The sequence below is a fragment of the Lagenorhynchus albirostris genome, chromosome 10 (genome assembly GCF_949774975.1).
Source record: "Lagenorhynchus albirostris chromosome 10, mLagAlb1.1, whole genome shotgun sequence".
Taxonomy (NCBI): Eukaryota; Metazoa; Chordata; class Mammalia; order Artiodactyla; family Delphinidae; genus Lagenorhynchus; species Lagenorhynchus albirostris.
The window spans coordinates 51249371-51276489 of record NC_083104.1 but is presented as its reverse complement, the minus strand read 5'-3'; the positions used below and the strand labels follow the sequence as shown (position 1 = coordinate 51276489).

The 27119-nt window shown below is 34.8% G+C and overlaps 1 protein-coding gene across 23 annotated transcripts in view; it reads right to left on the bottom strand.

The window, feature by feature from the left end:
• The window catches only part of CLASP2 (cytoplasmic linker associated protein 2), a 178020-nt gene that overhangs the window by 44124 nt on the left and 106777 nt on the right, over positions 1-27119 (bottom strand). For 6 of the 23 annotated variants that reach the window (XM_060162436.1, XM_060162421.1, XM_060162424.1 and 3 more), the window contains 10 exons: positions 22648-22671; positions 20530-20547; positions 17966-18067; positions 17785-17811; positions 12111-12281; positions 11440-11547; positions 7725-7787; positions 6655-6761; positions 3370-3614; positions 1186-1249 (listed from right to left, as the gene is read on the bottom strand). In XM_060162436.1, coding sequence (XP_060018419.1) covers positions 1186-1249; positions 3370-3614; positions 6655-6761; positions 7725-7787; positions 11440-11547; positions 12111-12281; positions 17785-17811; positions 17966-18067; positions 20530-20547; positions 22648-22671 — 929 coding nt within the window. The remainder of the gene's footprint in view (positions 1-1185; positions 1250-3369; positions 3615-6654; positions 6762-7724; positions 7788-11439; positions 11548-12110; positions 12282-17784; positions 17812-17965; positions 18068-20529; positions 20548-22647; positions 22672-27119) is intronic. The other 17 variants (XM_060162422.1, XM_060162427.1, XM_060162438.1 and 14 more) reach the window with 6 other exon arrangements.

Below are 27119 nucleotides of genomic sequence, written 5' to 3'. Positions count from 1 at the left end.
ATGTCAACAGCTAATTTGTTCAGGATTTACAGAAATTTTTCCATTAAAGCAATTCCTACAGCTGTAATTAGTGGTAGCAATATCAGTATAAAATGGTATGGTTATCTACATGCTCAGTTTGAAAGTTATAAACTTAGTGTACTTTAATCTTTGTCTTTAATGGGATCTTGCATTCTTGGATAAAATAAATATACCTTCTGATAAAAGGATAATCTTTAGAAGTTAAAGTACAAGCAATTTATAATTCTTAGCTGGATTTCAGTTTATGTATAGAGTAGGATTTTAGTATCTTTAAGTAGTGTCACAAGTAATGAAAATATTGAAAACAGAAAAAAAAATGAGGGGGAAATGACATGTGCAACAATAAAGTGAAGACAATTAAAAAAAACAATAAAGTGAAATTTGTTAATATCTTTCTTATGATTTCCCTTCCACATCTCCCTCTCACTCAGGTTAGAAATTCTCATGTAGACACCTGGTGTCCTAAAGGAAGATACTGAATAAAGTTTCACCATTGTCAAACACACTGCTGAAAACAGAATAAATGAGTCCATTTTACAACAAAATTTTACATTTTAAAGCAAAATTTCACAGTATACATGCAGACTATGCAAAAGTACGTAAATACATTTTAATCCACATTAAAAACTAAACAAAGTTCTGATGATTTTTATGAACTATTTCAATATATGAAATGCTTCTTTTATATTACTAACAAACTATGGGTGAAGCCATATTTTGTGCTTTTTGTTATTTAATGGCAATTCTTTTCTACAAAATTGCTCTTTTAAGAATATATTTATGTTAATAGAGAAGGAAACTGAATAAAAAGTTGGCAAATTTTTTCAACTTACCCCAATTATTTCCTTTACAAATAGTAAAATGTTTTTAGAAATACAAATACTCACCCTAAGTGTATAAGAGTTTTGCATGTTACTATATATTCTTCAGTTTATAGTCTTAGATAATCTCTCTTTGGAGAAGCTTAAACAGTTACTAGAGAGCAATTTCTAAATTAAGTATGATATCAAATACTCAATTTCAATTATGTTTGAAAAGATCATTGCCATTTTAGAGCAATAACAAAGCAAAAATGGCTTATAGTTTTTTGTTATTATTCACTTCTTTTTTGGGGCAATACAATAATGACACCTTATAGGAGTAATCTTAAATACTAAAACATACCTTGCCATGAGGATCAGCAAACATTCTTGTGAAAATTTCACATAATCTTTTCAGTTCAACTCGACTGTCAAAATAATAAAGTGGAATTAATATCTTGCTGTAGGAAGAAGTCATTTAAAAGTGACCTTACAGGGACTTCCCTGGTGGCGCAGTGGTTAAGAATCCACCTGCCAATGTAGGGGACACAGGTTTGAGCCCTGGTCTGGGAAGATCCCACATGTCGCAGAGCAACTAAGCCCGTGCACCACAACTACTGAGCCTGAGCTCTAGAGCCTGAGAGCCACAACTACTGAAGCCCGCTCGCCTAGAGCCCGTGCTCTGCAACAAGAGAAGCCACTCCAGTGAGAAGCCCGCACACTACAATTAAGGGTAGCCCCCGCTCGCCACAACTAGAGAAAGCAGTGTGCAGCAACGAAGACCGAACACAGCCTTTAAAAAAAAAAAAAAAAAAAAAAAAAAAAAAAAAAAAAAAAGTGACCTTATATATAACTGGGCTTCTTAAAAAAAAAAAAAAACTAAAAAAAATCATCCCTCCTAAATGAAAAATTAGTGGGATTTACTAGTCAGGGCTAAATACAAATTTATCAAATGCAACAATAATTCTGTAGTAAGAGACACTATTTTAAAGGTTGAAAGTTATATGAAAAGAAATACAACTGTACTTCATTAGTGTAAGCGCAACAGAGGAAAGTATACAGATGACATTCCCAGCACATGAATCTTACCCTTTTAAATGCTATGATGTTTTCTTAAATTTTGCCACCTGAGGGCTAAAATCTTTCTAAACTATGACTATTTCCTTGCCATTTAAAATGATATACTGAACCTAATACTAATCTAATCTTGATGGGGTTGGGAACAATAGTATGATGCTTTATTGTAGTGATTCACGAACTGTGACATGAAAGCGTTAAAATATATTAGGAAGTTTATAGATAAACACTTATTTTAAATTATATAGTTCTAATACTTCCTAAAATAAACAGCTAGTAAATCAAACTCTGAGTGTGGTGGAAAATAGTGGGCCACTTCCTGACTTGATACCTGAAATCAAACTTATGAATTTTCTAAAACTATGTTCTTAAAGGGATAGACCATAGCGATTTAAAACATTACACAGATAAAAAACAATAAAGAGGGGCTTCCCTGGTGGCGCAGTGGTTAAGAATCCGTCTGCCAATGCAGGGGACACGGGTTCAAGCCCTGGCCCGGGAAGATCCCACATTTCGCAGAGCAACGAAGCCCGTGAACCACAACTACTGAGCCTGCGTGCCACAACTACTGAGCCCACGTGCCACAACTACTGAAGCCTGTGCACCTAGAGCCCGTGCTCCATGACAAGAGAAGCTACCACGATGAGAAGCCCGCGCACCGCAACAAAGAGTAGCCCCCTCTTGCCACAACTAGAGAAAGTCCACACACAGCAACAAAGACCCAACACAGATGAAAATAAAATAGATAAAATACATTAAAAAAAATAAAAGAATTTAGAGAGGAAAAGCAAGCAAAAGCCATTAGGAAAGGAAACCGAATCAAACCCAACTAAAAACCAATATAAACTTTTTTTTTTTAACTTTATTTATTTTTTGGCCACACCACACAGTATGGGGGATCTTAGTTCCCCGACCAGGGATCAAACCCACACTCACTGCAGTGCAAGCGTGGAGTCTTAACCACTGGACCACCAGGGAAGTCCCTAAATTTCTGTTCTTAGAGAAATTCACTCCAAATCCATTTCATATTATATCAAGATCCAAATATTACACAAACATCAAGAATATACCTTCATTTCCAAGTGAGCATAAATATTCTTTCATCTCACTGAAAAACTTATCAGGAATGAATTTTAATAATGAGTCAGCTTTAATATTATGCATATTTTATTATTTATTTTCATTAAAAAAATTAATAACATTTTTCATTTAACATCTATTTGTGAATAAAAAGTTTCCTTTTAGAAAGTTTCTTTAAATAGAGCAAGTTAATTAAAACTTTTAAAAGTAACAATAGTATAGATGGTCCTAAAGGATTAAGGCTTGGGAAAATATTTTGATGCCACCTTCTGAATTCAGGACACATATGAGCCCATACCAGTATCTTTAAAGTGTTATGAAAAAGTCAAGTCAAGTCAATTGTCCTGTCCTAACCAGACAGGACAATTATTTTAAAGACAGTATAACTCACCTTAGCGTTCTCTGATTTTTTAGTAAGTTCTGCAGACCCAGGAGGCCTTCTTTCCTTTCTGACCAGTTGGAGCTAGCACATCTGTTGAGGACTTCTGCCACATCTTCTGTCTGCCTCATGTATGTAGGAATACTACCATTCCGAGAGCTATAGGAGCGTTCTGAACAAGCACTGGACGCATCGCTGTTGGCATCATCATCTGAATGCATCCCATATGATTCATATCTTCTTCGAGCAGGTTTTTTCTGTTACACATAAAGACTCTCATTAGTGGTAGCTAAAATAATATGCTGGTATTTCACAAATTTCTACTGACCATAAAAAGACTGGTTTTTGTTTAAAAATCAGTGTAAAGCATGCTGCTAATCATTGTAATAATAAAATGTTGATATTTAGTTTTTCTTCAAAAAACATGTTTTAGGAGTTAGTAGATGATGAAATATTCTTTAACTATGGCGAGTGATAAAAGCAGAATAAGACTACTGTATGGAAGTCAGATATGTAAAGTGGGGAGCACTAAAAACATGGGGTTCTTCCCTTTCTTTTTTCTGGAAAACCAAAAAGAACTACAAGAGTATAAACGAATGGACTCTGTACTAAAATTCTGAGTTGTTAAGAAGAAATTACTACCTTTTTAAAGGATGAGAATGGATCAGAAAATGGGCAATGGATCAGAAAAACATTTTTCCCCATGTAAAGTTCTATTTTTTTCTCTCAACCTTCTCTTTCCTCTATTCTCCTTTCACTTCTACTATCACTTGTCTTGCCACTCTTTCTTCTCTTGTACGCAACCCTGACATTTCCTAGAGAAGTAAAATACAGAGAATGATGAGAGCCTGTTTTGCTTACTCTTCCTTTTAGGAGGCAAGCTCCTGGAGGGTCCTCCATGTTCTTCCCAATGTGTCTATACTGTCTATTTCAATATTTATGAGAAAGCATATTTAGATTCCTTTGATTTCTTTACATCTGAAGCTTATTATTTAATAAATGTAACTGCTAATTTTACTTTGAATATTAAAAGTGAAATGAGACAGAATAAATAGCTTATTTGAGATTTCTTTGGAAGAATTATAAATCTTTATGTAACCTGATATTTGAATTTAGGCTGGTGAGCAGTGGATATTTCTAAGAAACATTTAAGCACAATAATTTTACACAGCTCCAGGTGACTTAAATTCTCCAAGTTTAAAATCTAAAAGGAATATAATTTGAACTCAATTAAAAATAGTTTTATAATGACATTCCCATCACTAAATTGATTTTAGAGGCACCAACTTAATTTAGAATGGCAAAAATGTGGTATTTCCTGTGTTGGTCTTCAAGACCAGTTTTGTTATAGACATCAGTGTCGATGACATCATCGCATTTGTATAAAGTAATCAGGCTTAAAGGATGAGAACCCCCATAGGACACTCTGTTTAAGCACTATCTCCCTGCTGATAATCATATAATCATATATACAGAAAAATGATGTGTATCTAAGGATTTTATTACTTCCATTTGAATTTTTTATAGAAGACTATCATCTGTTAAACTGATGAAGGAAAGAAAAAAAAGTTATGGTATCATAAGATGTCAGAAAACAGCAATGTCTATACCTTAGTCCGTATGTCTCCTAAGAGCTGAGAGCAGATTTTTAAAGAGAAAAATTGAAAATAATGAAAAACATTTTGCTAAACAGCACAGTGAAGTAGGCATAAACAATGCCCATAATTAGAAACATTAACTTTTAAAATATATAGATACATAAGAACTGCTTATTAGGAGAATATATCTTTAACTTGTCAATATCCTTTAGTCCAAAGAAAAAAATCTAAGCTACAGAAATACTCCCATAACCAGTTTTCCAAAGATACTCAAGTCTTCTTCCTATTTGGATCCTTTTGTTGTTTCCAAAGTTAATTTTATTTCTATGATTTTCCCTAGGTCCAATTAGACTTAATAGTTGGATAGTCTTTTCCTAAAAACTGATAGTTATAACTGGAATATCTGTTATGCAAATAATGGAAGTATTCACAGTCAAATGATTGGGATTCAGCTTTTAGCCCTGGTGGCTAAATATTCCTCATATAAATCAAATACAACATCTTATAACAAGTAATAGTTCAAGAATAATCCATTCAATTCATAAAATTTATGCGAGCAGAATTTAACTAGTAAATCATCCATTTACAAGAAACTAAAAAACATAATTTGAGAAATACACTGATGAGGAATAGTAAATTTAAAACGTATGACTAATTTAATATCACCAGAAGAAGATGTGATCAATATGTCCCAAGCTCAAGAGAACAAAGTTCCTACTTAGTTGTATTGATTAGAAAAATCAGATGGCTAAGGTAAAGAGAAAAATTCAGCACATACAGACTGTTAGAACAGAACTGCACGTGATTACATTTAATATATTATAGCTATGATCAATGAATATTTTTAAAAACTTGTTTTTCAAATATATGTGGCAAATATTGTATCAACACTGGTTAAGAGGTGATATGTGGTTTTAAAAGGCATCATGTATTTTTAAATTTCAAAACAAAGATGACACCTTTATAAGTTCTGTGTAAAAAACTGAGTAAATGCTTACTTCTCAAATATAGGATTAATATCATAACTTGAAAGAGAAATTATGATGTTGAATTGACTTGGGAAAAAGGAAAAAGCAATTATAATCACTGTTTCTAATACTTCCTTCATAATTTTAAGTGAGAAAAACCACAGTGATATCTGAACAGCACTCTTCTGACAAACCATCATAGATCTACGGATTATGTTTTTAAGCCTCACTGTTTAATGTGTCAGGTATAAAGAGCCAGAAAGATATCTTAAATATAATTTGTTTTGAAGGTGTACTTTCTCTCAGCTCAGAAAATACAAATAAATAAAGACTAAACAAAACTGTACCCCAAACTAAAACAATCCCTAAATACCCAAGGTTAAGCTAAACTTGAAATTACATACTTGTAGTGTACATATTTATATACTAATCTATCTGCCTTTATTCTCAGTGTATTACAGTACATAAAAAACATCACCATATTAACAATATCAATATTTATATTCCTGACATCACATCAATTACTATGGGCCCTGGCTTAAAAATTTGGCAATTAATAAAGATCAAGAATTAATTATACTGTTTTGCTTTTTACATTGCCCACATTTGATCTTCCTAGATTTAATACCAAGAATTTTCCCATCTCCTTTCCCACACTTGTGGATTGGCTCACTCATACATTAGTTTCACAGTTGGAACATCTGTAAAGATAAGGAAATGGAGAAAAGTACCAAGGCATCTGCTACTGCCTCCTCCACGTCGGAACCTGTGTTCAGGACTCGCATGGCACTGACAGAGGATGACAGTCGGCTTGATTGGCTGATCCCATACCCTGGACCTAATTCATCAGAAGAAGGAAAATAGCTTTGAGAGGGCCATAAATGTAACAGGGTCACGTTGGAAACTTTAAGATCCTTAAGAGGAGGAAAAAAAACCAATGGGGCAAAGCATTTTAAAAGCAATACTGTATTCTCTGGGTACATTTATTTTTAGTCAAATAAAAGGGCAAAGGCAATTAAAAGCACTGACAGTGTGTGGGAAGTAAATTTAAAGAATAGTAGCTATGATATACTTTTCACCAGAAGATAGAAGAAAGCATGGCTGGCCAACTAAGGGCTTGCAAGTCTATAGCCCTGTAATTAATCTAGCTCTATCAGTCAGGCAAATCTCATCTGTTTGCTTGAGCCACAGAGTAGCCCAGAACAAAGATCAATTCTCAAACCAGTAACGATTAGGGAGCTCAAGGAAGGCACGCCAGGAATTTACAAGGGAAAACCCCTCCAATTATTATCTCTTCTCTTTCAAGACAGGCTGATCCATTCTGTAACTAAGATGTATCATTTGATATTTGTCAAGGACCTACTATTGCCCGACACTCTGAGGTATGTAAAGACAAACCATAGATGGGTTCTTCCTCTCAACTACTGTCTACAACATATCATCATTTACAATTAAAACACTTCATCCACCATTTTGGTTTTTTTTTTAAACATATATACAAAGATGAAGTACATAACTGAGAACATAAAACAATTTTTATATTTTAAAATGATATAACTTAGGTTATACAAAAGAAAAATGCCCATCTCCAGTGAGAAAAATGTTCAAATAAGATTGCCAAAGGGAAAAAAGTTACTTGGGGGAAAATTTTTTTAAAAACCCACAAATGACTTATTCTCCAACAAATTAAATGTAAATAAAACAAATCAATTTTAAAACATGATTACTCAATGGAAACTGACAAGGACAAAAAACTTAAGATGAATGCACAGATGATAGTGAAAATGTACTCATCCTTCACCTGAGGCCCCATACACATCGGGGGCGTAGAGGGCACCAGTAGATCTGGAATGGTGTCTGGAGGCTGGAATAACAGGACCATACAAACCTCATCTATTACTACAGAAACAAGGAATAGTGGCAGCACTACAGTCAGGCAAGGAGAGTTAGTTCACAATGGTATTACTATTAATAGTTAAGGATCAGAATATTGCCTTAGACTAGGGCAACTGAACACTTGCATTGCAATATCTTCCTTGACACACAACAGATCTTACACCTAAGGGGACAGACATAAGCTCACAGGAGACAAAAAAGTAAGTATTCAAATGGAAGGAAATGTCAAAAGTACAAGCATGAGACAAAAAAATGAACACTGTAGTTTCAAAAAAAAAACCACTATGGTAAATAATAACCAATAATAATCCCATCTCCTCTAATCCTGAACCCAGTGAGGCAGTTGTTGCTATTCAATTTTACAAATAGCTAAACTAAAGCACAGAGAAAAGTTAATTAATTTGATCAAGGCCACACCTCAGCATTTGTAGTCTTTCAAGGCCTTTGCTCTTAAATAGTACACATACCATCTTTACATTGTTTAAAAGATAACATACCTCATTTATGTTAACATAAATGTTTTCTATAATGGTTCACAGTATATAAGTTCTGCATTCAGTAGATTATTTAAATATCAAAGCATATTTTGAGCACCAAAAAAGGGGAGTATTAACAATTTAATCAAAAAACCTAGAAACTTGTGACTTCTTATATTTATGACATCTCTCTAAATCTAAATTTAGGATATTTAAAATTTTAGATCTTAAAATCTTGATTTTCATAACATCATAAAGTCAGTCTTTTTCTTACACACACAAACAAATAAGCCAGGAAAAAATCATTTTATTATTTAATGAAACATATTACTCATTTTAAAAGTTACTCTGCTTCAGATATATTAATGAGAACAGTTAAAATACTTTTATTACATGAATTACTCTTTCCTTTGCCACAGGACCTTAATGAGTAAGAAAATGATCAAAAAGATTGAGAGATAGGATTAAAGAGAGAATGTTGCATAAAATGTTTAACAGATCCTGAAAGGTGATTGGTATCATTAGTAAAACATACTAATATATAGTTTTAATTTTACCCAACAGAATAATTTCTAAAATGATAAGGAAGAGTTGAAGCAATATGGAAATGCTTTAATAGATGAAAAAATTTTGAAAACCTTTTGAAATCAATAGCTATCTGTGGCTGAAGATAACACTCATGTGCTTGTAATAATGTAAGCCTTTTTTTGAATCTGGGTTCCAGAAACAGATGGAAACTAAGAGTGTGAGTTCCAGAGTTCATCTTTGTTTAGCCCTGATTTATTTCTGGTGTTTTAGGACCCTGATGCTGGCCTTGTGTTACAACTGAATAAATGGCAAGCTATGGGATTCATCTGCTGAATGGCCATATTCAAGTCAGAGGTGACAAAAGGATTCACCAAATAAAGAAAGAGAAAAATGTAGGCAAATATGGCAGAAAATGGGAATGAAAAGGACAATCTGATTTCTGGGAATGCTATCTTCATCTCTGTGTAATAAACAGGACTAATCTGCTACCTTTACTATGCAATATCCATATGTAAATAAAGGGCTACAAAATTCAATTCTTCTAAAACTATATGATTAAAAGGTTTAACCACCTTTAAACCAAATAGGATGTTTCATCACAATTGGGAAAACTGCCTCCTTTAATAATAAAATTTAAATGATTTAAATTGCCAAATGGCAGCTTTGAGATAAATCTAGATCAATGACTAAACAACGTATCTCTTTAAAAATTAGGCATGACCACCTAGAGGAGTGGGATAGGGAGGGTGGGAGGGAGCAAAAGGGAGGGGATGGGGGATATATGTATAAGTTCTTACTTTGTTATAAAGCAGAAACTAACACAACATTGTAAAGCAATTATACTCCAGTAAAGATGTTTTAAAAAAAAGGCACATTAACATGTTTATTTTTTAAGTAATTAGAAGTTGGTTATAAATTTCCTCTAATCTCTGACTATTGTACACTTTTAAATGGTACAGAAACCTATTTTTGTTTCTTCCCGATATCTCACATTTTCTACTAATTGTACATTATATAAATATAAGTATTATACTGTTAAAAAAACCTAAGATCCTTGCCACTGATGTGTCACACAACTAACTGTAGGTAAGCAAGCACTGTTCCAGGGCGAAGACTGGGAAGAGCAGTTGCAGCAGTGACGATGACCGTGATAACCACGTGCTCACCGTGTGTAAACACTGCTCTGAGGGACAGTTTTCATGTATTCTCTCCTTTACAGTGTCTTCAAAGCAATGCTAAGAACTACATGCTATTATTATTCTAGCTTTACAGATAAGGAAAAACCCAGGTATAAAACAGCTACAGAGCTGGGGTATCAACCAGGCCATCTGACCCTAGAACATATGCTCTTAAACTATCACACACCCACTCTATTTCCTTTGACTCTTCAAGGTGGCATGCTTACTGTATACAAATGTAAGATTTATTTCATTTTTAAACACATATGCATGAGGATGTACCATATATATATGTATATGTATGTGTGTGTGCATGTATACACACACATACATGGATACTCTACAGACTAAGCCTACTGTATATTGTACATGAACTAAATCTACCTCTGGCAGAGTATAGAAGGAAACTCTTTGGCACCTGGGACTGGAACACAAACAAGGGTTGAGGATACCCCTGCCTGAGTTCCTAGCTCAAAGGGTCAGTACAGGATAGTCTAGTAGCGATATGGTTGAGCCAAATGGCCCAAAGAACTAGAAATTAATCTCTAGAAATTCTATACTAACGTGTCTATTGAAGGAAATAATAATTCCAATAAATAATGAGTGGAACTATGTTCTACATAAGTATCACAAAGTCTGAAGTGCAACTCTCTTAAGTATTACAGTAACCTACATTTTATGGAATTAAAGGAAAAAACCTGAAATGGCTATAAGTAAGTGCATATAAACAAAGTATTAGTTAAAATGCTGAGGACCACACAGAAATTCTAAAGATTTTCTGCCTCTCCAATTACTCTAAAATATTTAGTTTTTTAAAAATCATTTAATATTTTTATAATTGAGGTAAATATAGTATTATAATCAAGGGTATAATAAAATCTCTATAATCAGGGACAGACAGGTTTCACAGCAATGACATGATAGAAGCTAATGCATGGGAAATGTTGTTAAATTGTAAAATACTGTAAAAATATTAATCCCTCCTATTTTAATAAGTTCATTCTTTCTAGTATCTGAAATATCTAAGGTGAAATGTTAATATTTCTGCTAAAAAGGACAAAAGTCTTTATTTTTATCAAACTAAATAGTCCATATTTCACTTAAGAGTAAATATTTAAATATTGTCTTTAAATTTTATAGGGAGATTTGTTAAGAAAAATCTTGAATTCAATATTCTGTAGTTTAAATCTGTATGATATTTACTTGATTATGAAGGCAATTTGTTTATCCAATGTCTAACTTGCTCATTTAAGACAGATAAATGTCAAAGGAATTGCCCAAACATATAATTTCCCTCTGACTGTCCTTAAAAAGAAAAGAGACAGAGGAAAAGATACAGTTGAAGAAATCATCAACTAAATCCAGGGTGTGTTGAGGTTATCAGATGGTAGGAACACAACAGTGAAGCAATATGCCTCACACCTGCCCAAACACTTACCAAGGGGCTGAAAAGAGCGAACAGGACTCGTATCCCTGCTGCTCTCCCGACTGGCTTCCCGGCTGCACCCTTGGCTCACACTTGGTCGAGGAATACGACTGCTTCGGGCTGGTATGAAGCAACAGCAGCACAGAAGGGGAGTAAACAGGAGATAGAGTTTGTATTTTTGATATTTTGGTTTTATTCTTTTCTTTCTTTGTTTCTTTTTTTTTTTTTTTGGCCACTCCATGCAGCATGCGGGATCTTAGTTCCCCGACCAGGGATCGAAACCATGCCCCCTGCAGTGGAAGTGCAGAGTCTCAACCACTGGATCAGCAGATAAGTCCCTATTCTTTTCTTTCTTAAAAACTAATAAATAAGTTTTTTCTAAGGTTGAGAAGAAACTTTTCTTGATGAAGCATTACCAGGAATACAATTAAAATTCTTGAATACAGTCTTCTAGTTTGTATGTGATTAGAAGAGTAAAATGATATTTTTCTAAAATAAAAAGATTTAAAATATAAATGAATTATACTTTTAAGATAAGATATCTAATTCCATTTTTAACCTATATTTCAGTTGTCCTTGAATTTTAAGTTGTTTTTCTCTAACTTAAAGTGCCTAAATTGAAGTCTTCAATGCCTGAAATACTAAAGAAATACAAGATCCCAAGTTCTGCACAAAAATCTTACCCACTGAGAGCCTAGATGGACTAGCCTCTCTGCTACAGCCCTGGCTTCGTGGTATCTTGCTTCTCTTCTGTGCTGAGGCTGAATTGACCAGGACTCTTTGAACACCAGAGCTCACAGTGGAGAGGGCTGTTGTGGTCAGAACTCTTCCCGGAGACCCAGACCGGCTGCCAGCTAAACACCAAACACACATACAAATGTTAAGATATGAACTCCAAGAGAACTTGTTGAAAGGATAAAAATTCAAGAAGTACACCTGAGAAAACTGTGATGGAATGGCAGTTCTAAGTTCAAAGGAGTTAGACTGAGGAAGGTTTATATATACTCAAAACCTGGAATAAAAAGGTATACTATATATACTAGGATTGAATGGTAAATCATGTAAATATATTTTCAGTTTGGGGAGTATAAGATGCTATGTTTAATAAGGACAACACTATTATGATTTTCAGAACATAAATAGTAGAAAAGATTTCCAAAGAAATAAACTTATCTAACAATACATTTCATGCAGCTAAAGCTATATGTTAAAATGCTATATATTAAAGCTATATATTTAAAAGGAAAAAATTAATAATTCTATTATTGCTATCATTTTTGTTAAGAATATGGTAATGAAAATGTGCTTCCTGTTAAAAGTTTGCCTGCTGAGATGCCTCTAAATGGGCATAACAAGGTTATCTTGCAACTATGTATATTTTAAAATTTTTACAAGATTTAATTTTAAATGTTTACAAAGTTAGGCCAGCTGAAAAAGAAACTTGCATTTTGCTATTTGCCTTCAAATAGCGAAGGGGTCTTGGGTGGCCAGTCTGCCAAGTTGATGTATACTGAGGGTAAAACACAACTAAAGGGCAAATAAATGTCAAAGAAGGCAGACCCTTTCTAAACTAGTGATTTTCAGTCTTGGAAGACAAAGGATACGTGGTCAGGGACAGAGAAAGGGAGCTGGACAAAATCTCAGAGATTGGGGTAAGAGTTAAAAAAAAAGTTAAGAAACATGTTTTTAAACTAGAATTGCACGCGTTAGTGTTTAAGGGGATAAGCTCCTTGTCAATCAAAATATTTTTTGTCTGCATTGAAAAGGAAAATGAACTAGATAACTCCAAAGTATAATTTAACTCTAGATTCTGGATGGTAGCATTATAAAAGTTAAACTTGCACTTAAATAAAACGTCATGAAAGCAACGTTTCCTCTTTGCTGGGAACTTCTCCACAGTCACTGCTCACCCGGTATAATCTTACCCAATGACACTTCACTTGCACAGAGCAAAGATTAAAGAGTCAAAGCCAATGGGGACAAGCAGGGAACATCAACCAGGGAGCAGTGCTGAATGTAAGGCAGGGAGTGGTGACATTTTAGTTCAAGCCAGCTCTGTCTTGAGGTAATACTGGCTACATTTTGGGACTTTTTTGTTTTTTAAATGAAAGCTTTGACATGTCCTGATTTTTATTATGTTGTGTAGACCAAATAATACACGAATAGAGGCAGGCTGAATGTGGTTCATGGGCTGCTGATCTGTGACCCTGGCTACCGTTTTCTTGGCATGGTCTTCCTGAATACAATTTAAACTCATGCTTAATTCCTAAACTTTATTAGCACACAAAATGAAACTCATCTTCCGCTGGTTATAGCAATACTGTAAAACAAATCAATGTTTACGATGACGTTAGCAATTTACTATCTGTGTAGAAGGAATTCTAAATTGTTGCAGGGAAATTATACAAGTGTACTTTAAAATGATGAGTCATTTGAATTGTTTCATGATATTTCAGATGAAGAATCTTTAAATCAAGTTTCTTTCAGTTATAACCTTAGAGATACTCACAAGGCACCTATTTTCTCCATGCAGCATCTAAACTAAACATACACACCAAAACACCCAAACACCCAACATGCTACAAACTCACAATGCAAGATAAGCTGATGGAATATTTTATGGGAACACTTGCAACAATATAAAAAGTATAAATTATGAACTGAACACATACAACACGTTATTCTGTTAAAACTAATGTAAGTTTAGGGGGTGACAGTGTTGGTAGGAGTCTGGAGAATTCCTTGAAATGTGGATCTATTCAGCAGAGAGGAAACATATAGTATAGAAGCAGAGTAATCACGCTACCTATTCTAGATTTATTGACTTTATCAAAACTATGCAAGCTCACTCTCTATATATTTAAATTCATTCATGCCCTCTCCTGGGAAATAAAATTGGCAGTGTTAATCATTACCCGCTCTTCTCCAATGGTCGCCCCGGCCCCAACCAACAGCGTGTTAATTACAGTGCCTACAACCCATTTTGGAATTATTTGTACTTAGAAGAAAATATCAAGGCTCTTTCCCCAGCAAAAGAACTACCAAGGCTAATTATTTCTTCTAGAAAAACCACACAGTTGATGAAAAAGAGTATGATGTACCTAGGGAATAGCATGCTACTAGAAAATACTCTAATTTATGAAGTTTGGAATTAGATATCTAATTTCTCTTGTGCTGCCTAAAGTTTTCAAATTACCATTTTATACTTTTTATGAGATGTTTTCAAGGCATTACTAAAACTCCTTCGTTTTTGAATGTTTACATCTGTGGCATCAACATGGATAATTTTAAAAACCCAGGGTTTTGGTAATAAATAAGGACAGGTCAAAGAAAAATCATAATTGGTGATTTTTACGCCAATAATGGCTACAGAATGATATAATATTAAATGTTAAGAATTTCTGCTGAATAGAACCCATTCTTGGTAATGAAAATAGGTGATCAAACAATAGATGCACACATAAAGTCTATATATTCTTACCACCAATGGTATTAGCAGATTGTGATCCTGAACAAGTGTAAAGGCAGAATTAGGGTAAGGGTTATAATCCATGAAGAGGGAAGAAGCAGATTTAAAATGAATGGCAGATGGAAATAAGAAGGCTTTAATCAGTTCTTAGAAAATAAAAAATTCTAAAGGAAAAAAAGCAAACTTTAAAAAAAAATCCCAAAACCATTGATGTCTGTAACAAAAGCAGAACATTTAGTAGTTTTTAGCTGATAAACTGAAATCAGACACTCATGTACAAAGCAGATGAAATGAAGGTGCAAAAGTAAATGTAAATTCTTCAGCTTTTCTTCTACTGATAGTCTAAAATCTAAATAATTAAATGTTTAAATTTTTATAATTTAAACATTTAATTTAAAACTACAGGTAAGGAAGAACAACATCTTCTAGCTGAAGAAAAATTAAATGAAAAAGCTACAGGTTTTATCTTTCTTAAGACACACAGGGGAAAAAACCAAACAGTAGAGGGGTGGGGTGGAGAGACAAAATTTCTGACAGGCTGTACAATCATTTGTACGTAATCAGTCACTACCAACAACAAAAGACACAATCTTTACGTAAACATTTAAGTCTGGAAGTCTCTCCACTGGGTCTGTTTTTATTTATTTTTGGTTAGCCATCAGAACATACCTGCTTTGACCCAAGAGATTTTTTTTTTCCTAAATGGTGATATAAAAATATGGAAAAGACCATGCAAACCCTAATGAATTACTTAAAAGCAAAGTGAAGATGGAGAGCACAGCAATATTTCTGTGCAAATATGTGTAAAGAAACTTGCATCAAATTATACAAGGCCACAATATCTTTTTTCAAAAGAATTTGAAATGAAAAAAACAGTCATTCAAATAAATAAGCAGGCAGATAAACAAAAACCTCACCAATATGATTTAAAATCTAAGTGATTTTATGGTGGGAACGTCTTCTGATCTTAAAATCCTACTAGGTCTAAAAATCTATCATTATGTTCTCACACTCTAGGAGAGGATTTCAAGTATTGTGGATTGGGTTTCAAAGTGAAAAACCAAATGTAAAAAAATTATTCTATATTCTCTTGAAGTGATCAGTAGTTATAATACACTTAAAAGGGAGTTCCTTAAGTAATATATTAAAAAAACATACACAAAGCACTTTGAATCTCTGCCATGAGTTCAGTCTTAGTATTACTTTAGAACTCAGTAAAATATCTCATATAAAATTGTTTTATCATTAAGATGCTGTATACAGACAGTTTCTGGTTGCTACCTTTATTTTTCTTTCTGCTTTAAATTTCCTAACTTCACCGTTATTTTTGCTTCCTGAAGTCCATAAGAAATAACAACAAAGAAGTGCACAATAGGAGTATAAAATTCAGTTGACATTAGGTTAAGAAAAACAAGGACATCAATTTCACCAGCTAAAATATATAGCACATACTTTGTACTCAGGCAAAATACTAATTTAATTCTCACAACAATCCTGTGAGATTATCCTCTTCATTTTACTGGTTACAGTAGAAGTATATAGAAATACAGCAACTTTAAATAACCTGGAAAAGCCATGGATCAAATCCATGATCTAAATCAATACTTCTCAGACTTGATTGTAACACAAATCACTTGATGATCTTGTTAAAGACTGAATTCAGTAGATCTGTGGTGGCATGAGATTGTACATTTCCCAGGTGATGCTGATGCTGGTCTGGGCACCCCATTTGGAATAGCAAGGCTCTAAACTACTATGCTATACTGCTAAAGATTAAGTTACTTTAACAGTTACCCTAAAAATACACAAGATCTGGGAAGAATGTGGTATGATCTATTCCTAATTTGGTTGGGAGAAGAGCTCTCACCCAGAGGGCATTTGCCATGTTTTCCTATTTGTAAATAACCCTCAATTTGCAAACCAATTTTACTAAGGATTTCTGCTTATTTTTAGGACTCCTGTTGAGTGCTCCCATCATTACTCTGTCTAGATTTTTTGACTTTGGAAAGAGGACAATCTGCTAGGCCGGACTCGTCTAATCACTGCCCTGACCCCCTCTAAGCCCAGCTCCTTTCCCTGATTCGACGATTCAAGAATCAAGTTAAAAAAACAGACAAATTGGGCATCTATATCCTGGAAGAGTCACCTAAACAACAGTGGAAGATAGCTACATCTATTTCTTTCCAAAATGGCCAAGTATATAGAAGAACCCCAGAATTACCTCCCTAGAAAAAATTCCTGTTCTAAGAGGTATGTGCTAAGGAAAATCTCTTGATAAAGAAGGAATGTGAACTCTTTGAAATTAATTATGCCTTAAGTGTATATATTACTATTCTGGAATATATAGGAATGGATCATTCATTTTACCTAGAATTCAAAATTGTGCTTTTTAATAATTGTGCTTATGAGAAACTCAGCTTCCAATGAAATAGCAAAAACATAAATCTTAAATTTAAAAAGGAATATAACAAAACTGGTCATTTCAATTTGTTTCCTCTTTATGAATCAGTATATAGCTGCCAAAAATGCTAACTTCATTCTAACAGATTTTAGGGAGAGTACAAAGATACCACATATCTGCCCTTGAACAACATTAGCTAGATGCAACCAGATCTGATGCTAACGTATGGCAATTATTTTGCCTCTAAAAAGCACAATTTTCCACATTTACAAGTTTCTGAGTAGACTGTGAAAACCTTAATGTTAAAAGATTTGTGCTATTTAAAATATCTCCATGCAAAAGTCTGCATAGCAGATTAAGTTTTTCTTACTAAGTGCAGATATCAATGATGCAGCCCTAATAACACACCAAAGACAAGACAACACCCACTCCAAAAATTCCAAAACATGCACAACAACTGACCCAAAACATTGAAAAAAAAAAATACCTTCATTTTTGTCAGGTGATGATGAACCTAAAGTACAGAACAAGAACTCAGTATGTGGCTTGTCTTTTTTGAAATTAGTTTTGTCTTTTTCCACTGGTGAATCTCTTCACACAGTAACATACAAGGAATACGCTTATCCTAACATATTAGAAATATGGGAGAACTAATAGGCAATACGTACGCTGTGACTGAGACACCATTTTTGTTCGACTTCTTCCTCTGGAATCTGTCTTGGCATTTCCCATACCAGCAAGTGGTGCTGAAAGCTTTGCTCTCACCCGGCCTAAGGAATAAAATTATTTACATAATTAAAGACTTTTTTCTATAATATTTAGTAATTAGGAAAAAAATCTCACTATAATTTTCTAATTGGGTGTGCTTTTCAAGTATTGTTAAATTCTGTAATAATGTAACCTTCACTTACAGATTATAAGATTATAGTTCTCTTAAAATTTTAAAAATACATACTGCTTTTTACGTGTTGCACCATAAGCTAACTTTCCTTTACGTGTAAGAATAAAGTCAAACTAAAGATCTCCATTCTCAGTTTGATATTATTAGTCCAGGAAAGTAGAGTTATAATTAAGATAATTACTACAGGCATGCACTTATTCTTAATTGGTAGTTCCAATTTTAAAATTTCCGTTTCCATGAAATTTAATTTATTCTCAAATCCACCCTGTAGTTTAATATACAAGCTAATCGTGGAAACAACAACCCAAACAATCTTTCGGACTGAAAATGTACTTCTAAAGAGATCTGCAAGAAGATACAATACTAGGTAAAATATCTCATCTTTTTATATCCTGTGCTAAACATGAGATTACTACAGGTGTACATGGACACGTTTACTCCTCTCTTCCTCCAACTAACCAATTTCATTTATAAAATTATTTGAGGAAATACCAATCCTCAAAGAGATGGCACTTTTCTACACACATTTCCTTCTCTACCTCCAAGTTGCGTTCCTTTCTTCTCTTACTACTGCCTCATCCCCCTCCACAAAACCAAGATGCAAGATGTTTCTAGAGCTCTTGAACCAAAGGAGATAATGCTTACCAAAGTGCTTAAGTAAACTGTCATTAGAAAAAACAAAAATATATTACTAGCAGGTACTTTGGTATTCTCAAGCAACAGTCTCAATCACTATCAAATCAGAACCAATACCAAACATGATCATAAAGAAGGACTCAAAATACTTTTTAGTTAAAAGTCACAACTTTTAGGGCAATCACAATATAGAGGTTGGGGACTTCCCTGGTGGTGCAGTGGTTAAGAATCTGCCTGCCAATGCAGGGGACACGGATTCAAGCCCTGGTCCGGGAAGATCCCACATGCTGCAGAGAAACTAAGCCTGTGTGCCACAACTACTGAGCCCACATGCCACAACTACTGAAGCCTGCGTGTCTAGAGCCCGTGATCCACAACAAGAGAAGCCACCTCAATGAGAAGCCTGCACACCGCAACGAAGAGGAGCCCCCGCTCGCCACAACTAGTTCTGCCCACACGCAGCAACAAAGACCCAAGCAGCCAAAAATAAATAAACAAAATAAATTTTAAAAAACCCCAACAATATAGGGGCTAGCCTGATATGGCAATATTAATTAGGAAAACATACAGTAAAGAGTAAGGAAAAATTAAGAAATGAGTGAGGGAAGATAAGAGAATAATTAGGAACTAGGAATAAAATGAAGCAAAAGGAGAAGTACAGTTGGTAGATCCTAGCATTCTATCAACTTCTTTGAGGCCCCTAAAAAGCCCATAATTCAGGACTTTCACCCTTTTACAGAGTCTGTTTAGAATAGGACACAATGTTCTCCTGACTAGGAAGTAAAATAGAAAAAAATTATTATTTTTGAAATGCAGAATGTATCCAGTACAACAAAGAAATTAGGATAAATTAAGTATTTTGATACTACCATTCTAAATTACAATGCCACAGTGCCAGAAACTAGTACTCTAATTTAAAACTTAAAATATGAAAATATTTCAAATATATCAGAGTAAGTATGAGGCCTCCAAAATGTTAAATCTACTTAACTGTGTATCACAAGAAAATGTCATCCATGTAAAATTTAGAAAAAAAAAAATGTGTTTCATATCAGAGGCTTAATAAGACAGCCTTCAGGCAGGATAAATATAAAAACTGAATTTTTTCCTTTCTACAAATTCAAAAGCAATAAATAATTTTTTAAAAGGTAAACTGGCTCAGTAAAATAAAGTATTATACCTAGCAAGGTTTTTGTAATCCCAAATTCAAATCATATGCAATTCTCCAGTCACTGATTCAAAATCAAAGATACATTTAAAAGCTGACAAAATAAATGCATTTAAATGCTGAGGATATTTAAAGACGATAAAGCAATGGCACGTGCACTCTCAAAGTATAAATGAATTGGCATAAATTAAAAACCAAAAACACAAAATAAAAGCATCAATGTCACTACAAGAAAAAAATGAAACTATGTAACTTTATACTAGGTATTATTAAACATGTTAAGCATTTATGTTTTTCTAGCATGAGGTGATGCAAGATACAAAGCAAAACTCCAAGATGAAGGATTAAAAAAAAATCCACATGTATAACTAACACAACCAAACATGAAATGTAAAAGCTACCACAGCTCGCAAATTATATAGATTTGCAAAGAAATTAGCCTATTTTAGTTTTTAATATTTAATTCCTACCAATGAAAATATTAATGTAGAGATATTTGTGTTACTAACAAAATGTATAATTCTTACCATCTTCAGATGCTGTTCCTAAATAAGAGAAATAAAACAATAACATTTCAACAAAGTCTGCCAATGCTGATGTTAAAACCTTCCTCGTGCCTCCCACCCAACGAAAACAAAAGGGCAAAAGAAAAAATTTCTAGTTTGATAGCCTTAAATTAGCTTTTAAAAGATTCATTTTGAGATAAAAGAAAATTTGAGGTAACCTAATGACTCATAGCACAAAAAAGGTTAAAACTAGACAATTAAAAATAGCAAAATTCTGTAACAAACACGTTTATCTGCTATACTTCATACTTAAAATTTTAAATGGTGAAGAAAATTAGAGAAATTAATTACTCAAGAAAGATGCAACTTTCATTGCTCTCTCCAAAATGAAGATTTTTATAGATCTTTCCAATGTAAGAATTCTTTCTGTGCATTTTCAAAAGGTAGTCCATAAAAGAACTAGAAAACTAATTGACAAACATGGGAATCAAATCCATGACCTAGGTCTCATTAACCCAGTATTTTCACCAAAGCATTACAAAGACCTATCAATCCATTAGCTATTTATTCAAAAATTCTTGTACTCCCTAAGATGTCAATGAAAACTAGCAAAAATGATCAAGTAAATGGAATTCCCTGGCACTCCAGTGGTTAGGACTCCACGCTTTCACTGCTGAGGGCCCGGGTTCAATCCCTGGTCAGGGAACTAAGATCCCACAAGCTGCACGGCATGGCCAAAAAAAAAAAACTCACTACTACTATAGGGCAATAACAGATGTTTCTCTGTGTGTGTGTATATAGATTATTTTTTTAAAAAACAGGATTAAACATCAGTGAGAGTAACACATCACATAACACAGGTGATTCCTCAAATAGGCTGATGTTTCTGACCCAAAAAAGAAAACATTTTGATCTGGAATTTGAGAATAATTTGTTTTTAAAGGATCTAGAATCTCAGTGTTAGAAGTGATATTGAATGGTTTGAAATATAGAAACTATCTCTTGGTTAGGTTTTCTTTCATTTAATAATTTCTTAAATTTATGAAATACATTAAACACACACAGAAGCACAGAGACTAATTATAAGTAACACTCATGTACCCAACCCAAGATTAAATAAATCTTCCATTTCATCAGAATGGAAGACATACCAATTTCAGAGTTTATGTAATAATTGACAGAAAAACATAGTTTTCCATTTTCCCTAGATCTCATACTGTGACTTACAGATTCAGGATCTTCTTACAAGTTCTTATAAAAAAGCTGAAGTTCTTAGATAACATTATGGTATCTGATGAAGTGAAGGGCAAGTGTGGATAATACACAGTCTAGTGTTAGACAAGAATACCATACAGATAAAAATTACCACACTGGATCAAGCAACTAAAGATAAACTAAATACTGAAATTAAAAAGGCATAGCTCAGGGCTTCCCTGGTGGTGCGGTGGTTGAGAGTCCGCCTGCCGATGCAGGGTACACGGGTTCGTGCCCCGGTCCGGGAAGATCCCACATGCCACGGAGTGGCTGGGCCCGTGAGCCATGGCCGCTGAGCCTGCGCGTCCGGAGCCTGTGCTCCGCAACGGGAGAGGCCACAACAGTGAGAGGCCCGCGTACCACAAAAAAAAAAAAAAAAAAAGGCATAGCTCAAAGTAAGTTCAATTTTGATTAAATGTTAATTTAAAACTCACTCTCTGAAAGACAGCATCTGTGACTTGCATTTCATTTTCATAAATAACCATATGAATCTGTAAAATATGTCATTTGTCTCTCTCTGTATCAGAGTTATTAAACTACAGAACTGAATCAAGTGACTTATGAGATTCCTTTCCCTTCTTCTGAATTTAACATTTCAGAGAAAGACTTAAGAAATCAAGAATATTCTAAGAGCTCAGGTATAAAAAATTAAGAAAATTGATTTAACTTATAACAAACAGTAACCTACTACTTGAGTAAACTGAGAAACCCAAAATGGATATGTCTAACCCAAAATTCAATCAGAGAATTACGTAGCCATTTTCACATTAAGAGTGCTGCCAAATAAGCAGCCTATTTTCAGAACTTAAGAGAATGAACAAAGGTATCATGTAGAATCCAAGAGCCATAAAATTTTTTAGGTGTATTAGAAAAGGAAGTTCTTACCATCCATCTTGTCAGAAGTATCCTCTGATGAAAGAGCAAGCAAAGAACAGAACAAAACTTAGTATATTAGAAAAGGATTTTATAACCCCTGGAAAACATTATTTTTAAGAACACAGAATTCATAGCACACACGTATATATGAAGCTTGTTTTCAACTAAAACATACTAGGAGATTAAACAAGACGAGGTTTCTTTGTGAGATAAAAATACCCCCCCCAAAAAAATATATAGAGAGAATTGAATTGACAATAAGTCTGATTTTCACTAGCTAAATAAGTTAGAGAAGCCCATGTCCCAACCTTGGACCCCTGCACCATCAGACAAACCATTTGCTTGGGTCTGTTGAGTTTCTCGTAATCTAAGAGTCACCTTGCCCTGCTTTCTCTTTTCCTCTATAGGCTAGAGCACACCCCCAAATTCTACTCTAAATTTAGCTGTCTCATCATTATCCTCTGTCTACTGCGTTGCTGCTTCCTCACCCCATCCTTTCTTAGTACTTTCAGTCCCTTTAAGACCTGAAATATGGATAAATCTAACAACTAAATTTCTCTACCCCGCTACTTTGAGGTCCCCAATAGAGAAAATTACAAAACCAAGAAGTCATGCATACTGGCACTACTAGAAACTGGGGTAATTATCAGGCTTGGCCTTTAGTGACTGTGCAGAAAAGTGTTAATAAACCAGGTCTGATACTCTTAAGAAGAGCCTAGTTACAGGGCTAGCCCTTAGCTGGCCTTTGGGAATTTAGTTTTGGATCCTAATTTTATCAATGATGAGGTTGTTTTGTGTGTTTGAGTGTTGGGAACGGGGTATTGAACTCCTGCTATACCAACTTGCCTGAATTGTTTTTGCAGACAATGTGATTTATGGGGAATACCTGTTATCTTTTTCGGAGTACGGAATTCTGGTAATTGTGGCTGGTTGTGCAGCAGAGTGTTTGCATAATGACTGCCCTTTTACCCTCACCCTGGACTCTGAGTCTTAAGGAAGCTTCTCTGGACAGAAACACTATGCACATGTTCTACACTCATTGCTGGAGGAAGGAGCATGTTCTGTGCAGCCTGTCATTTTCGCCTCTGGGAAGGATAACTCTGAAAGCCTGTGCCTGGACTCCAGACTACCGGATGAGTCTTTTTCCCTTGCTGATCCTGCTGTGTGTCCTTTTGCTATAATAAACCTCAGCCATGAGTACAGCTAACAGTCCAGTGAGTTCTCTGGTGAGTTTCTCAATGTGTGGGTGGTTGCAGGAAGCCCGGAAGAGAGCCCCTCCTCTTGTGCCTCCTGAACTGCTATTCCAAACCTCACCCTGCTTTCTATTAGCTCAGTGTCCTGACTCTGATTCCTCAAACATGAAGACATAGCTACCTCCCCATTACATGGCTCTTAATGCACACCCGCCCAAAATATATCTGAATCTACCTCCTTCATTTCTTTCCCTTCTACCTCAGTGAAACTGATGACCCTTCCACATCCAAGGCTAACTCCCCAGCTCTTCTCTATACATCCTATTCCTCATGTCTCTCATAAGAACTTTGACCATAAACAATTTCCTTTTATTCTTCCATTTTTTACTTTTCCTTCTCTACTGACTCTAACATCTTAGTATGCAAACATATTCAACTCCCTCAATTTTAAAAAACAAGAAGTTCATTAACCTTTAACAACGGATAATTCCTACAATCTTCTTTCATCTCCTCTCAACCGCTAAGCCTAGGAATAATTTATACAGATTCTCCTTCCAACTTCTTCCTCAATCAACTGAAATCTGACTTCTGTCCACATGACTCCAACTGAAAACATTTATTTTCTTTTTCATTTAAGCAATCCCACAGACCTAGTTGTTGAGAACAAATATTCATAAATATGCATAGATATATCAAGGTTTCCTTAACAGAAATTCCTGTCTCCCATCATACCAAGCTTACTCTTCAGGATAAAGTTTTCAAGGGTAAACCTCAAAACACTCATCATATCCCCGTTGCCAAAGGATTCAGCACTTCAGTGGACTAAAAATCCTGTGGCAACTGCTTTAAGTAATGTATTGAGTTTAATATTGAAAGATTACAGTACCTTAATTACAGAAGATTACAGTAAGAACAATCCTCTAATGACTTCCAAATCTAATCTCAAGCACAGATCTCTCTCCTGAGTTCTCTACCACTGTATGTAATTCTTTCATATACTACTATGCCTCCAAACACTTCCAGTTTGATGTCTCAGGGATTTCAAACTCAAAATGCATAAAACTCAACGAGCTTTTAGCTGCTCATCCTTTAGCAACCTACCAATACACTGAGAGACTCTTTCAATATAGAGGCATATATCTCCGGATCCATAAATGTTCAGCCATGATAAACAAGGCTCAAAGAGAAGAAAACAAAGAATACACAAGTCACATCTGTATAAGAAAGTTGAGGAAGGGGGGGAAGGGGGTTTAGAAAGAAAAAGGGAGGAAGGAAGGAAGGGGGGAGGGGCGGATGGAGGGAGGGAGGGAGGGAAGAAAAAGAAAAAAAGACAGAAATAGAAAGAATGAGAAAATCTATTCTCTAAGCCCTGGAGAGAGGCACAGACAAGTATCTCATTGTGCCTGAGTGTGAACCTGGGCCAGATGAAGAAAAGAGGATAGAGGGACACCTTTCCCTTCTGTAAAGAAGCAAACATGCCATTCAAACCTTAAAGAACCAAAAGAAACAAATTAAGCAATCTCATGGCACTATTATGACTTTCTTATGAAAAAAAAAAATTGCTGCTGGGAGTTTCCTGGCAGTCCAGTGGTTAGGACTCTGCGCTTTCAGCCGAGGGCTTGGGTTCAATCTTTGGTTGGGGAACTAAGATCCCACAAGCTGCGTGGCGCGTTCAAAAATTAAAAAAAAAGAATTGCTGCAAATGGCTTTCGAGTTCATATTAAAACATTTCAAATTCAGTATTTTCCTCTGGTACTAAAAAATAATGGATACTAAATATAATGTTTTATTTTTAAGACTCAGGATGAATGTTGTATTTCTGTTTTCCATTTTCCCCACTTAAAAAAATTAATGTGTAAGTCATGTACCATAAAATTTACTCTTTCATAGTATACAATTCAGTGTTTTTAATATATCCACAAGACTTAACAACCCTCATAAATATCTAATTCCAGAACATTTTCATCACCCCAAAAAGAAATCTTATACCCATTGATGTCATTCCCTATTTTCCCAACTCCCAACCCCTGGCAACAACTAATTTACTTTCTGCTTCTGTGGGTTCACGTATTCTAGGCATTTCATGTAAATGGAATCATACAGTATGTGGCTGTTTGTGTCTAACTTTATAATGCTTTCGAGTTCCACCCCTCTTAGAGCATGGGTTAGTATTTCACTTTTATGTAATGTGCTCCTTTTTATGGCTGAGTAATATTCTGCTTCATTGTATGCACATACCTCCCTAACCATTCACCAGCTGATGGACATCTGGGTTGTTTTCACTTTTGGGCTGTTATGAATAATGTTGCTATGAACATTCATTTGTGTACATGTTTTAATGAGAACATATGTTTCACATGTCTTGGGTATACAGCTAGGAGTGGAACCACTGGGTCACATGCTAACTCTATGTTTCACTTTTTGAGAAACTGCCAAACTGTTCATATAGTGGCTCCACTTACATTCCAGGAGCAGTGTATGAGGGTTTCAATTTCTCCATATCCTCACCAGCATTTGTTATTGTCCATTCTCTGGATAACAGCCTAGCAGGTGTGAAGAGGTATCTCATTGTGCTTTTGATTTGCATTTCCCTAATATCTAAGGATGTTGAGCATCTTTTCATGTGCTTTTATTGGCAATTTGTATATTGTCTTTAAAGAAATATGTATTCAAATCCTTTGCTTATTTATAAATAGAATTGCCTTTTTGTTACTGAGTTATGAGTTCTTTATATACTTGAGATGTTAAGTCCCTAATCAGATATGTGATTTGCAAATGTTTTCTCTCATTTTGTGTGTTGTCTTTTCACTTTCTTGATGGTGCCCTCTGAAGTACAATGTTTTTAATTTTGATGAAGTCCAATTTATCTAGCTTTTCTTTGGTTGCTTGTGTTTGGTGTAGTATCTAAGAAAACATTGCATCGTTCAAGGTTATGAAGATTTACACCTGTGTTTTCTTCTAAGCATTTTATAGTTTTAGCTCTTACATTTCGGTTTTTTTTTTTTTTTTTTTTGCGGTACGCAGGCCTCTCACTGCTGTGGCCTCTCCCATTGTGGAGCACAGGCTCCAGACGCACAGGCTCAGCAGCCATGGCTCACGGGCCCAGCCGCTCCATGGCATGTGGGATCTTCCCGGACTGGGACACGAACCCATGTCCCCTGCATCGGCAGGCGGACTCTCAACCAATGTGCCACCAGGAAAGCCCTACATTTGGGTTTTTAATCCATTTTGAGTTAATTTTTTGGATATGATATGAGATAGGGGTCCAAATTCATTCCTTGGCCCCTG